General features: G+C 37.3%; 1 protein-coding gene across 27 annotated transcripts in view; it reads left to right on the top strand.

Annotated features, from left to right (window-relative positions):
• Positions 1-13,717, top strand: part of CCDC7 (coiled-coil domain containing 7) — a 331,505-nt gene that overhangs the window by 137,267 nt on the left and 180,521 nt on the right. For all 27 annotated transcript variants that reach the window (XM_067702677.1, XM_067702668.1, XM_067702526.1 and 24 more), the window contains one exon: positions 6,438-6,533. In XM_067702677.1, coding sequence (XP_067558778.1) covers positions 6,438-6,533 — 96 coding nt within the window. The remainder of the gene's footprint in view (positions 1-6,437; positions 6,534-13,717) is intronic.

The raw sequence follows: 13,717 nt of genomic DNA, 5'->3' as shown, positions 1-13,717 counted from the left end.
GTTGAGCATCTTTTCATTTGTTTGTTGGGCATTTGTATGTCTTCTTTGGAGAAATGTCTATTTAGGTCTCCATTTTTTGATTGGGTCGTTTTTTTGATATTGAGCTGCATAAGCTGTTTGTATATTTTGGTGATTAATCCTTTGTCAGTTGCTTCATTTACAAATATCTTTTCCCATTCTGAGTGTTGTCTTTTCATCTTGTTTATGGATTCCTTTGCTGTGCAAAGGTTTTAAGTTTAATTAGGTCCCATTTGTTTATTTTTGTTTTTATTTCCATTTCTCTAGGAGGTGGGTCAAAAAAGATCTCACTGTGATTTATGTCAAAGAATGTTCTGCCTGTGTTTTCCTCTAAGAGTTTTATAGTGTATGACCTTACATTTAGGTCTTTAATCCATTTTGAGTTTATTTTTTTGTTATGGTGTTCTAATTTCATTCTTTCACATGTAGCTGTCCGTTTTCTGAGCACGACTTATTGAAGAGGCTGTCTTTTCTCCATTGTGTATTCTTGCCTCCTTTGTCATAGGTTAGGTGACCATAGGTGCATGGGTTTATCTCTGGGCTTTCTATCCTATTCCATTGATCTATATTTATGTTTTTTTTGCCAGTACCATGCCGTCTTGATTACGGTGGCTTTGTAGTATAGTCTGAAGACAAGGAGCCTGATTTCTCTGGCTCCGTTTTATTTTATTTTTATTTTTTTACTGTTCCTTTTTTTTCTGGCTCTGTTTTTCTTTCTCAAGATTGCTTTGGCTATTTGGGGTCTTTTGTGTTTCCATACAAATTGCAAAATTTTTTGTTCTAGTTCTGTGAAAAATACCATTGGTAATTTGATAGGGATTGCATTGAATCTGTAGATTGCTTTGTGTAGTATAGTCATTTTCACAATATTGATTCTTCCAATCCAAGAACATGGTATATCTCTCCATCTGTATCATCTTTGATTTCTTTCATCAGTACTTTATAGTTTTGCATGCACAGGTCTTTTGCCTCCTTAGGTAGGTTGATTTCAGCAGTGTTTTATAGTTTTCAGTGTACATGCCTTTTGCCTCCTTGGTTAAGTTTATTCCTACATATTTTATTATTTTTGATGAATTGTTTTCATAGTTTACTTTTCATATTGTACATTAATAGTTTGTAAAAATGTAACTGATTTTTACATGTTGATTTTGTACCCTGAAACTTTGCTGAATTCATTTATTAATTCTCCTGGGGGTTTTTTTGTGTGTGTATGCATGTGTGAATCTTTAGGGTTTTCTATGTATAAGGACATTTTATCTATGAACAGATAATTTTACTTCTTCCTTTCTAATTTTTATATCTTGTATTTCTTTTTTTGCCCAGTTGCTGTTGTTAGGACTTCTAGTACTATGTTGAATAGAAGTGGTGAGAGTGGGCATCCTTGCCTTATTTTTGATCTCAAAGGAAGTTTTTAGTTTTTCATCACTGAGTGTGATGTTAGCTGTGGGCTTTGCTTATATAGTCTTTATTATATGTGGGTATTTTGCTTTTAATCTTAGTTTGTTGAGTGTTTTGTTTAATCATAAAAGGGTGTTTAATTTTCTGTATCAGCTGAGATGGTCATGTGTGTTTTTTTTTTTCCTTCATGCTATTAATATGATGTGTCACATTAATTGATTTTCATGTATTAAATCAACCCTGCATTCCAGGAATAAATACCACTTGGATGTGGTATTTAATCCTTTTAATGAGCTCTTGAATTCTGTTTGCTAGTATATTGTTGAGTTTTGCATCTGTGTTCATCAGGTATACTGGCCTGTAATTTTCCTTTCATATAATCCCTTTGTCTGACTTTGGTATCAGGTTAATACTGGCTTCATAGAATGAGTTTAAAAGTTTTCCTATTCATTTCTTTGGATGAGTTTGATGAGGACTAGTGTTAGTTTTGTTGTTGTTAATGTTTGGTAGCATTCTGCAGTGAAGCTGTCTGGTCCTGGGTTTCTATCTGTCGGGAGGTTTTTGATTACTGATTTAATCTACTAGTTACTGTTCTTTCAGATATTCTGTTTATTCATGATTCAGTTAGTAGGTTGTGTTTCTTAGAATTCATTTTTTTCTAGGTATTTCAGATAGTTGGCATACAGTTCATAATGTTCTCTTATAATAATTTTTATTCTTATGGCATTGGTTGTAATGCCTCTTCTTTCATTTCTTATTTAATTATTTGAGTCTTTTCCCTTTTTTCTTAGCTAATGTAACTAAATGTTTTCAATTTTGTTGGTCTTTTCAAAAAACCAACTCCTGGTTTTATTCATTTTCTTTATTGTTTTTCTCTTCTCTGTTTCACTTACCTCTGCTCTAATCTTTATTATTTCCTTCCTTCTGCTATCTTTGGGTATAGTTTTATCTTCTTTTTCTAGTTCCTTGAGTTGTAAAGTTAGGTTGTTTATTTGAAATATTTCTTCTTTTTCAATGTAAGCATTCATAGCTATAAATTTCCCTCTTAGCACTGCTTTCATTGCATTGCATATATTTTGTTATGTTGTGTTTTCATTTTCATTTGTCTCAAGATAATTTCTAATTTCTCTCGCAATTTCTACTTCACCCATTGTTTTTTTTGAGAATATATTTTTATATTTCCCACATATTTGTGGATTTTCAAGTGTTTCTGCTACTGTTAATTTCTAGTTTCTTTCCATTGTGATCAGAAAAGTTATTTTGCATAATAACAGTATCCTGGAGAATGTTCCATGTGTACTTGAGAAAAATATATTCTGATGTTGTTAGGTGGAGGTTTTTTTGCATATATCTATAATGTCCAATTGGCCTATAGTGTTGTTCAAATCCTCTAATTTTCTTATTGATCTTTTTTCTGGTTGTTCTTTCCATTATTGAAAATGAGGTATTGAAGTCTCCTACAATTTTTGTTTTATGGTCTATTTCTCCATTCAATCTGGTTAATGTTTTCTTCATGTATTTAGGAGTTCTCATGTCTGATGAATATATGTTTATATATATAAACACTATAATGTTTATATTTATAATGTTACATATTCCTGGAGAATTGACCTTTTTATTATTATATGATGTCTTACTTTGTCTCTTTAACAGGTTTTGACTAAAGTCTCTTCTGTCTGATATTATAGTATAGCCATCACTATTCTCTTTTGGTTATCATTTGCATGGGGAATCTGTTCCCATCCTTTCACTTTCAGTCTATATATGTCCTTAGACCTAAGTGAATCTCTTGTAGACAGCATTATAGGTGGGTCTTATTTTTTATACGTACAGCTACTCTGTGTCCAGGGAGTTTAACCCACTTACATTGGTAGGTTGTGTGTTTCTAAGAATTTATCCATTTCTCTAGGTTATCCAATTAGTTGGCATACAGTTGGTTAGGAAAGGACTTACTTTTGCCATTTTGTTAATTATTTCCTGTATGTCTCATAATTTTTTGCTCCTCATTTCCTATTTTACTTTCTTCCTTTGTCTTTCATTGATTTTTTTTGGCAGTGGCATGCTTTAATTCTCTTCTCATTTCCTTTTGTGTATTAGTCTTCTCAGGCTGCCATAACTGAAAGCCATAGACAGGGTCACTTAAAAAAAAAAAACAGAAAATTATTTATTACAGTTCTGTAGGTGAAGTCCAAAATCTAGGTGCTAGTAAGTTAGATTTCATTCTGAGATGTCTTTTCTTGGCTCGTAAGTGTCCACCATCTATTGTGTACCCACATGACCTCTTCTTTGTATGCAAATGGAGAGAGAGAGAGATAGAGAATGAAAGCTCTGGTGTCTCTTTTTATTAGGGCAACAATCACATCAGATCAGGGTCTTACCCTTATGATGTCATTTAACCTTAATTACTTCGCTTCCCCCCATCTCCAAAACCATCACATTGGAGGTTAGGGCTTCAACATATGAATTTTGGGAGATACAAACATGTATCCATAACATGAATAGTCTATAAATGTTTTTGTTATGGTTACAATAATATATTTTATACCAGTAACAAGTTAACTTCAAACACATACATACTTCTGTCACTAAACTGTACTCCTTTAAAGCTCTTTCCCCTCACTTTATTTATTGGTGTCACAAATTACATCTTTGTATACTGTGTGCCCATTAACATAGATTTATACTTATTTTATGCTTTTTCTCCTAATTCTGTATAAGAATTAAAAGGGAAGTTATGCATCAAAATTTCAGTAATATACATTTCTACATTTGTCCATATATCTTAACCAAAACCTTTATATTATCATACAGCTTCATGATGCCATCTAATATCCTTTCATTTCAACTTGAAAGACTTCCTTTAGTATTTCTGGCAGAGCAGGTCTAGTGGTATGAACTCCGTCAGCTTTTGTTTATCTGTGAAAATCTAAATTTCCCTTTCAGTTTTGAAGGACAGTTTTGCCAAATATCATATGCTTGGTTGACAGTTTTTTCCTTTTGGCACTCTGAAAGTATCATCCCACTGTCTTATGGCCTTCAAGGTTTCTGAGAAATTCATTTATAATCTTATAGAGGCTCCCTTGCACATGACAAATTGTATTTCTCTTGCCTCTTTTAAGATTTTCTCTTTTTCCTTGACTTCTGACAGTTTGACTACATTGTGTTTCGGTGTTGGTCTCTTTGGGTTTTTCCTAGTTGGAGTTTATAAAGCTTATTGAATTTGTATATCCATTTCTTTTTAAAATTTGGTAAGTTTTGTCATTTCTTCAAATAAACTCTCTGCTCCCTTTTTTCTCTCTTCTCTTCTGGGACTTTCATAATGCATATCTTGGTCCACCTGATAGGGTCCCATAAATCCTTCATGCTCTCTACACTTTTCTTAATTCTTTTTTCTTTTTGCTCCTCAGATACAATGATTTCACATGACCTGTCTCCCAGTTTGCTGATTTTTTTTCTGCCTGATCAAGTCTGATGGTGAACCCCTTTAGTGAATTTTTCAATTCAGTTATTATATTGCTCAGCACCAGAGGTTTTTTTTATAGTTTCTATATCTTTGTTGATATTCTAATTTTGTTCATGCTTCATTGTCCTGATTTCATTTAGTTTATATTTCTTTCAGCTCATTGAGAATCTTTAAGGCAGTTGTTAAAATTCCTTGTGAGGTAATTCACAGACCTGTGGTTTTTTAGGGTTGGTTTCTGGAACTTTATTTTCTTCCCATGATTGGGACATGTTTCCATGTTTCTTTGTATGCTTTGTCATATTTTGTTGAGATTTGGGAATTTGAAAGCATAGCTATCTCTCTCAGTCTTTTCAGATACAGGGGAACACCTTGACTAATCAGCCTGACATGGAGGTTCTGATACTTCTCAAACCTTCGCTGGGGATGTATCTTCTCTGGGCTTGTGTGTACTTTTATTCTAGTGTATATGACTTTTTTTTTTTTTTTGGTAGTACGCGGGCCTCTCACTGTTGTGGCCTCTCCTGTTGCGGAGCACGGGCTCTGGACGCACAGGCTCAGTGGCCATGGCTCACGGGCCCAGCCGCTCCGCGGCACATGGGATCTTCCCAGATCGGGGCACGAACCCGTGTCCCCTGCATCAGCAGACGGACTCTCAACCACTGCGCCACCAGGGAAGCCCTATATGACTTTTTTTTACTCTCCTAATTTCCCTAAGAGGATCTCTCCTGTTTCTTCTCAGGAGATTTTTGTTTTGGTTTCTATTGTATTCCTCCACCTGTAATCTCTTGCTCCTCCATCATTTGCAGAACTTCATAACCCCTGCAGCTCTAATGTGTAACGGCACTTGCCTTTGTTTTCAGCAGTCTCCAACCTGGTATCTAACTATGGAACTGTCCCCATCAGCTTTCCAGATCAGGCAAGACAGCAACCAATGAGTCAAACAGTGCCTAGACATGCCAGAAAGTTGGATGCAAGTGTCACTCTTTTCATCCCAATGGAGGATCTGGAAATTGCGAGACTTCCTTGTGACTGTGGCACACTCTGCCAGGGAGATGGTGGGGCTAACTAAGCTGGGCAAAATGCCATGACCCTTCCTACCCTCTTTGGTACAGTTTTTCTTGGTTAGTAATTCACTTGGATGATGCAGCTTCTTAACTGGTTTCTAGAGTTCTCATAATGGTATTTTGGTCTGTATATTGTTATTAACTTAGTGTCTCCATAGGGTAATGAGGGTCTGGAACTTCCTAGTCCTCCATCTTCCTGATATTTTATCCTATAATTAAGTTTTAACTTAAGTATAAAAGTCCTACGTAGGAAATATAGAGAATGATAGAAAGCACATGTGATGCCTAGGATTATTAATGAAATGAGACAGTTTCAATGTATACCCATTAAAACTCTTCTCTTTTCATATTAGATCTAGCATTATGGTAATCTACTTATAAGTCTATAAAATTGAGAAGAATTTATGCTGTACATTTGTTATAAATTTGAAAGTTAGGGGTTCACAATAGATCTGTTTTTCTATTTATTTGATTATATGCTTCTCTTTATGTAGCTCAGTTTGAAGTACCAGATGGAAATCTTCTCTATGAGGATCAAGACTCAATATCAAAAACACAAATGCAAGTAAATACACAGAGAACATTCAAAGGTAATATATACCTTAAGTAGTATAATAATTACAGGTAACTTTAAATTATTTTAATTAAACTCAGTAGAAAATATTTTTCTTTGGTTCATGAATATGCATCTGAGATTATATTTTATGCAACATTCATAGTTTCTTTGATGTTAGTTGTAAATACCCTAAGAAAATTAGAGAGCAAAAGTCAAAGTATTCATAACTTACATTGGTATTTCTGGTTGTAATATTATTTCACAGTCATAGGTCATATACTCAGACACCAAGGCTCAATCATAGGCCAATAATTTTCTCACAAAAGATGCATACCTTTCAGCAGACTGGAAGATTATAGGTCCAAAACTCCAAAGGGTGTCTGTCTGTGACGTATGGTAGTAGCCTTCTACCACAGACTGTACTTGGTGAACAGAGATGTTGCTGAGAGCTGTAACTCTAACAGCAAATGAGGATCAGAGGGCCCCAAGGGAAGGATAGCCTGAGAGGCCTGGTGGAGGGCCTCAAGTGCGTCCTCTTGGTTGTGGCCCCACTGAGAAGAGTGGCCTCTGAAGTAATCTAATAGTATGGATGTAATGGATGCCATCAAGAACCACACATGGGGACTATGAGAGTGCAGATATCCAAATAGTCCCACCAATAGCTGGGCCTCATTTTCAGTTGTTCAAGTAGAGTGTGTCAAAGCTTGGCAGTCTTCTCCTTTGGAATGACATGTTGTGCCCCTCACAGATTTTGCCCAGGGATTTCAGTTAGGTATTGGGTAACTATGTCTTATCTGTAATAATGGTCCAGCCATGTTGCTACATATTGGTCTGTAGGACGTCTAGTTCTTGTTAAGTGGTGCCCTTGTATGGACCTATTTGGATGATGTCATCAATAGACTGGAAGACTAGTGCTCCCTCTGGGTGTAGGACATTTCTAGGTCAAGACTGTTTGGTGAAAGATAGTTGGGGAATTTATGTAGCTTTATGGAAGGACATTAGTGAAGCAATGCAATCTGTTCCCCATATGACGAACTGATCCTAATCATCCATGTGGACAGAGATTATGCATAGGGTATTTGCACCGTCTATTACAGAATACCAGATTCTCTCACTGTAGACAGTAGCTTCCATGACAGTCACAATATCAGATATAACTAGTGCCTGGGGACTACATCACTGAACTGCCAATTATCACTGGAGTCTCTACACACACAAGGACATATGCCCAGGTCCACTGAGCTACTGAATGAAGAAACAGTCTCAGGGAGAATTTTTGCTTCATTAAGCTCATCAATAAGGACAGTTATTTACTTTTCTTCTTCACGCATTTGTTTTTGAGGAACAAAGTACTAGATTCTGGTAGTTGAGTAGTTTCACAGTCTTCCACTTGTCTTGCTGAAGTGGTAATTTCTATCAGGGTTTGGGGTGAATGCAAGTAGGGGTTCATGTAAACAGTACTTCTATACCAATAATGCATTCAACAGTGGGGGCTATAACAATGGAGTTTTGAGGTGGCCTGAGTGGGTACACTGTTGTAGGGTCTGGGTAAGTTTCCCATTGGTGGTGGCCGTGGAGTACCACCTCGGCATTATCAGTGTCCTCCTCATCCTGGTGTCGGGGGTTGTGGTGATCACAGTCACCTATGCACCCATGTCCCACAGGCTTGGGAATGCAATTCTGCACATCTCCATTGAACTCTAACTTTATCATAAGTCCTCACATTCCCACTGGATATATGGGGCCCGGCCTAACCCATAGTCTTGTTTATCTTGAAAGCCGTAAAGTCTTGGTAAAAGTTGGCAGAGCATTTTGATTCATGGCAAGGATCACTGGGAAAAGCAGAAACATAGCACCTGTGTTAGTCATAGGCCACAGTAGTGGCCTGTTGGGCCTCCCTTATCCCACTACCTGGCCTTCGGGTCCTTGGTAAATATCCCATCAGTCTACTCCTTTCAGACCCTGTTTTGGGGGTAACACACCCTTTGATCTCTTTAAGGCCTTTGCCCAGATGGTCCGGGGTGGTTACTAGACTACCATTTTTACATCATTCTCTCTTCTGGTCAGTCATTGCTATCTTGGCATTATTCACTATTACTTGTCCAGAAATTTGTCAGTTAAGGTCCAGATTGTGTCGTAGACCAATTGCCCTGACCTTATTAGGATGTTTATCGAGCTTGATGTCCAGCAATAGTGGCACAAATGAACCTAGGAACCTGAATCTGGTAAATAAAAAAAAAAAACAATCTCATCATCTGCTGTCCTCATTCCCTCATTGTATATCTTAGGCACCACCAGGGTGGCTCATGGAGTCACTATTGCCTTTTCACGTATGCTTAAAACATGTTTTACAAAGGCAAGGATGAGCCATCTGTCGGATCCAAAACAGTACCCAGCTGAGGAAGGAGAGTCTTGGATGTCTGTATTTTTTCATACTCCTTTATTCCACCTCCTTGTGCAGTGTGGCCATTGTCAAGGTTCTCCAAGAAATGTTTCTGTATTAGCAACCCGGCAAGGTTACATGATTACTTCTTTAACAAGATACTCCTTTAAATGTGAAGATGAACGACTCACGTCTCTAAGGTCTCTTCAGGTCACTGGGTAAAGTGATCCTCAGCACTCTACATTCCTTTTCATTAAACCATGAATTACAGTAACCACTATAGCAAAGGCTGAACACAAGTTCCAGGAGCATTAGATCTAACAGTAGTCACTGAGTGCAACTCAGCATGCAGGGTCACCAACAACTTTTGATCCCATTTTTTTTTTTTTTTTTTTTTTGCGGTACTCGGGCCTCCCACCGTCGCGGCCTCTCCCGCTGCGGAGCACAGGCTCCGGACACACAGGCTCAGCGGCCATGGCTCACAGGCCCAGCCGCTCTGCGGCATGTGGGATCCTCCCGGACCGGGGCACGAACCCGTGTCCCCTGCATCGACAGGTGGACTCTCAACCACTGCGCCACCAGGGAAGCCCTGATCCCATTATTGATGAAACTGTAAGTAGCCAAGGAATTGCTTCCCCAGTTTTGTCAAAATCCCTGTTTGATGTTTAATTTGACCCACCCACTGGGCATCTTGGCCAGCAAAACAGGACTATTAAAATAGAAGGATCATGGGGCTTCTCTGGTGGCACAGTGGTTGAGAGTCCGCCTGCCGATGCAGGGGACACGGGTTCATGCCCCGGTCCGGGAAGATCCCACATGCCACGGAGCGGCTGGGCCCGTGAGCCATGGCCGCTGAGCCTGTGCATCCGGAGCCTGTGCTCCGCAACGGAAGAGGCCACGACAGTGAGAGGCCCGCGTACCGCAAAAAAAAAAAAAAAAGGATCATGTAAACAATAAAGTAACACTCTCCTAAGCATGTCACACAATCTGTCAGCAGTTCCTGAGACACGTTGGCCTGAATGGTCATGTGCCCTGTGGGAACCTCAGACTCTTAACAAATGACTCAGTAAGTGCCCCCTTAGAGAGCCCTGAGGACTCACTAGTGCTCCTTCCAGAAAGGAATTGTGCTTCATTGACCACATTGCTCACTGTGCTAACTTGTCAGGGAGAGAGCTGCCAGTTTTTGAGTTGGTCAAGTAAGACAGCAAGTAAATTGAAAGTAAATTTAAGCATTTATTCACTTACTGTAATAGTATAAGAGTCTAAACAGGAAAGGTTCCCAGCCACACCAATATTCCATTTTCCCCCACAGAACATCATTGGATGAGGGTCAGATACATCAGTGCTGACAGGGCTGGGGTAGGGGAAGATCATCTCACAACCAAAGGAGCGCCAAACAAAAGGTTCTTGCTGTTCTATAGATCTGAGAGGAGATAGAAGTGGGAGGTCTAGGAGGAGTGCAAAAGTACTGAAAACAGAGTCAGAGATAATAAAAAGGTCTACAAGGTCCAATGAAAAGGTGGTCTATGTACAAGGTCTCAGCTGAGTTCTCCCCACATAAGAATGCTTCAGAATTGAAGCACTCAGACTAAGAATGCAGATATGGCCTTAGTCCATGACTGCACTAATTCCAATGTCTGCAGTGCACTGGCTATGTCTCAGAGTCTAGTGTGGAGTATGAAGATTTCCCCCATGACAGCTGCCAGATCAAGCCTTTGTAATCGTCTAAGGTTGGGCCTGACAGATCACGCAGAAGATTTTGGCATGTTGTCAGTGCCTCAGTGTAAACACATATGCATGTCCACATACAGGTACACATGATATACATATATGGATATACATATCCATGTAGTCATCTTCATGTATGCTTACATACATAAACGTGCACATATATGTATATATGCATATTCACAGACATATTTAGAAATCATGGTTTCTCAAAGACACTTTCAATTTCATTCTCTCCCCTCAAGACTTGTTCTTATCTTTCTCTATTTCCGGTGTGTATATCCTTCCTTGAACAGTGTGAATCTGACTCTGATCAACATTAGTACATTTACTCATTTGCTCTACCTTATAATGCTTCTAAAATTATTTCAGAATGTAGAACCCTAGAAAAACAAATCTACTAAGAGGATTCTGTGATTTGCAAACAGAGAACAGATTTGTGGTTGCCAAGGGAGTGGAGGGTGGGGGTGGGATGGATTGGGAGTTTGGGATTAGCAGATGCAAACTATTATATATAGGATGGATAAACAACAAGGTCCTACTGTATAGCACAGGGAACTATATTCAATATCCTGTGATAAACCATAATGGAAAAGAATATGAAATATATATATACATATATAACTGAGTCAATTTGCTATACGGCAGAAATTAACACAACATTGTAAATCAACTGTACTTCAATAAAATAAATTTAAAAAATAAATTCTTCAATAAACATCTTAACTTACAGTTGAAAAAGAGGAAAAAGGTTTTGTGATTTGTTTACAGTTCACCCCTCTACTCTTTTGCCCAGGAGTGAGGGTGTACGTCAAATACTATATTGATGATTTACTTGCATTAGTGCTTTCTTATTTCCTTCAGTAGATTCAGTTCTTTAAATTTAGTTTCAGTTTTAGTTCCTTTTCTTATCCTTTGTAATTTAACTTTTCTGTTGATACATAATTGACACATAACATGTTTCATATGTGCAACATACTGACTCGAGATATGTATATATTACAAAAAGTATCACAATAAGTTTAGTTATCATCTATCACCACATATAGTTAAATTTTTTTTCTTGTGATGAGAATTTTTAAGATGTACTCTCTTAGGAACTTTCAAATATGCAATGCAGTATTAACTGTAGTCACCATGCTGTATATTTTATCTCCAGTACTTATTTATTTTATAACTGCGAGTTTGTACCTTTTGACCACCTTCACCCATTCACCCACCCTCTACCCCCTGCTTTTGGCAACCACCAATCTGTTCTATGAGTTTTGATATTGGTTTTGTTTTTGTTTTAATTCCACATATAATTGAGATCATACAGTATTTGTCTTTCTTTCACTGACTTACTTCACTTAGTATAGTACCCTCAAAATGCATCCATGTTGTCCCAAATGGCAAGATTTCCTTCTTTTTTATGGCTGAATAATATTCCTTTGTATATATGTATACTACATTTTCTTTATCCATTCATCTGTCCATGGACACTTAGGTTGTTTCCATGTTTTGGCTATTATATTATTATTATAAATAATGCTGCAGTGAACATAGGGGTTTAGATATCTTTTCAAGTTAGTGTTTTCATTTCCTTTAGAAAAATACCCAGAAGTGGAATTGCTGGATTGTAAGGTAGTTCTATTTTTACTTTTTTGAGGAACCTCCCATAATGTTTTCCACAGTGGCTGCACCAAATTCCCTTCCCACCAACAGTGCACAAGGGCTCCCTTTTCTCCACATTCTCACCAACACTTATTTCCTGTCTTTTTGATAATAGCCATTCTAACAGGTATGGGGTGGTATCTCATTGTGGTTTTGATATGCATTTTCCTGACGATTAATAATGTTGAGAACCTTTTCATGTACCTGTAGGCCACCTGTAATGAAACATGTCCTTTCAAATCCTCTATCCATTTCTTAATCAGATTTTTTTTCTGCTTTTGAGTTGTATGAGTTATTTCTTTATTTTGGATATTAACCCTTTGTCAGATATACGATTTGCAAATACTTTCTTCCATTCTGTAGGTTGCCTTTCATTTTGTTGATATTTTCCTTTGCCGTGCAGAAGCTTTTTAGTTTGATGCAGTCTCATTTTTGGTGTCAAATCCAAAAAGTCTTCACCAAGACTGATAATGTCAGGGAGCTTACTGCTTATGTTTTCTTCTAGAAGTGTTATGGTTTCTGGTCTTACATTCAAGTCTTTAGTTGATTTTGCATTGATTTGTGTGTGTGAGATAGTGGTCCAGTTTCATTCTTTTGCATGTAGCTGTCCAGTTTTCCCAACATCATTTATTAAATAAACTGTTCTTTCTTCACTGTTTATTCTTGGCTGATTTGTTGTAAATTAATTGACCCTATATGTGTAGGTTTATTTCTGGAATCTCTGTTCTCTTCCATTGATTTATATGTCCATTTTTATGGCAATACCATACTGTTTTGATTACAATAGCTTTGTAATACACAACTGACCCTTGAACAACACAGATTTGAACTGCATGAGTCTACTTATACACAGAATTTTTTCAGTAAATACATGCTATGGTACTACATAATCTGTGGTTGGTTGAATCTGTGGATGCAGAGCCATGGATATAGAGGGCCAACTGTAAAATTCTGTGTGGATTTTCGACTGTGTAGGTGGGAAGGGAGGTCAGTGCCCCTAACCCCCATGTTGTTCAAGGGTCAGCTGTAGTTTGAAATCAGGAAGTATGATGCCTCCACCTTTGTACTTTTTTCTCAAGATTGCTTTGACTATAAAGGATCTTTTGTGAGTCCATACAAATTTTAGGATTTATTGTTTTATTTCTGTGAAAAATGCCATTGGAAATTTAATAAGGATTGCATTTAATCCATAGCTTGCTTTGGGTGGTGTGGACATTTTAAAAATATTAATTCTTCCAGTTCACGAGCATGGAATATCTTTGCATTATTTTTGTCTTCTTTAATTTCTGTCATCAATATTTTATAGTTTCAGTGTATGAATACTTTATCTCCTTTGTCAAATTTATTTTTTTCTTTTTGATGTCATTGTAAATGGGATTATTTTCTTATTTTCTCTTTCTCATAGTTTGTTGTCAGTGTATAGAAATGCAATTGATTTTTTATTTTTTTTTATA

The sequence above is a fragment of the Pseudorca crassidens genome, chromosome 1 (assembly GCF_039906515.1).
Source record: "Pseudorca crassidens isolate mPseCra1 chromosome 1, mPseCra1.hap1, whole genome shotgun sequence".
NCBI lineage: Eukaryota > Metazoa > Chordata > Mammalia > Artiodactyla > Delphinidae > Pseudorca > Pseudorca crassidens.
Note: the sequence above shows the minus strand (reverse complement) of the source record. Positions and strands in the feature narration are given on the sequence as shown.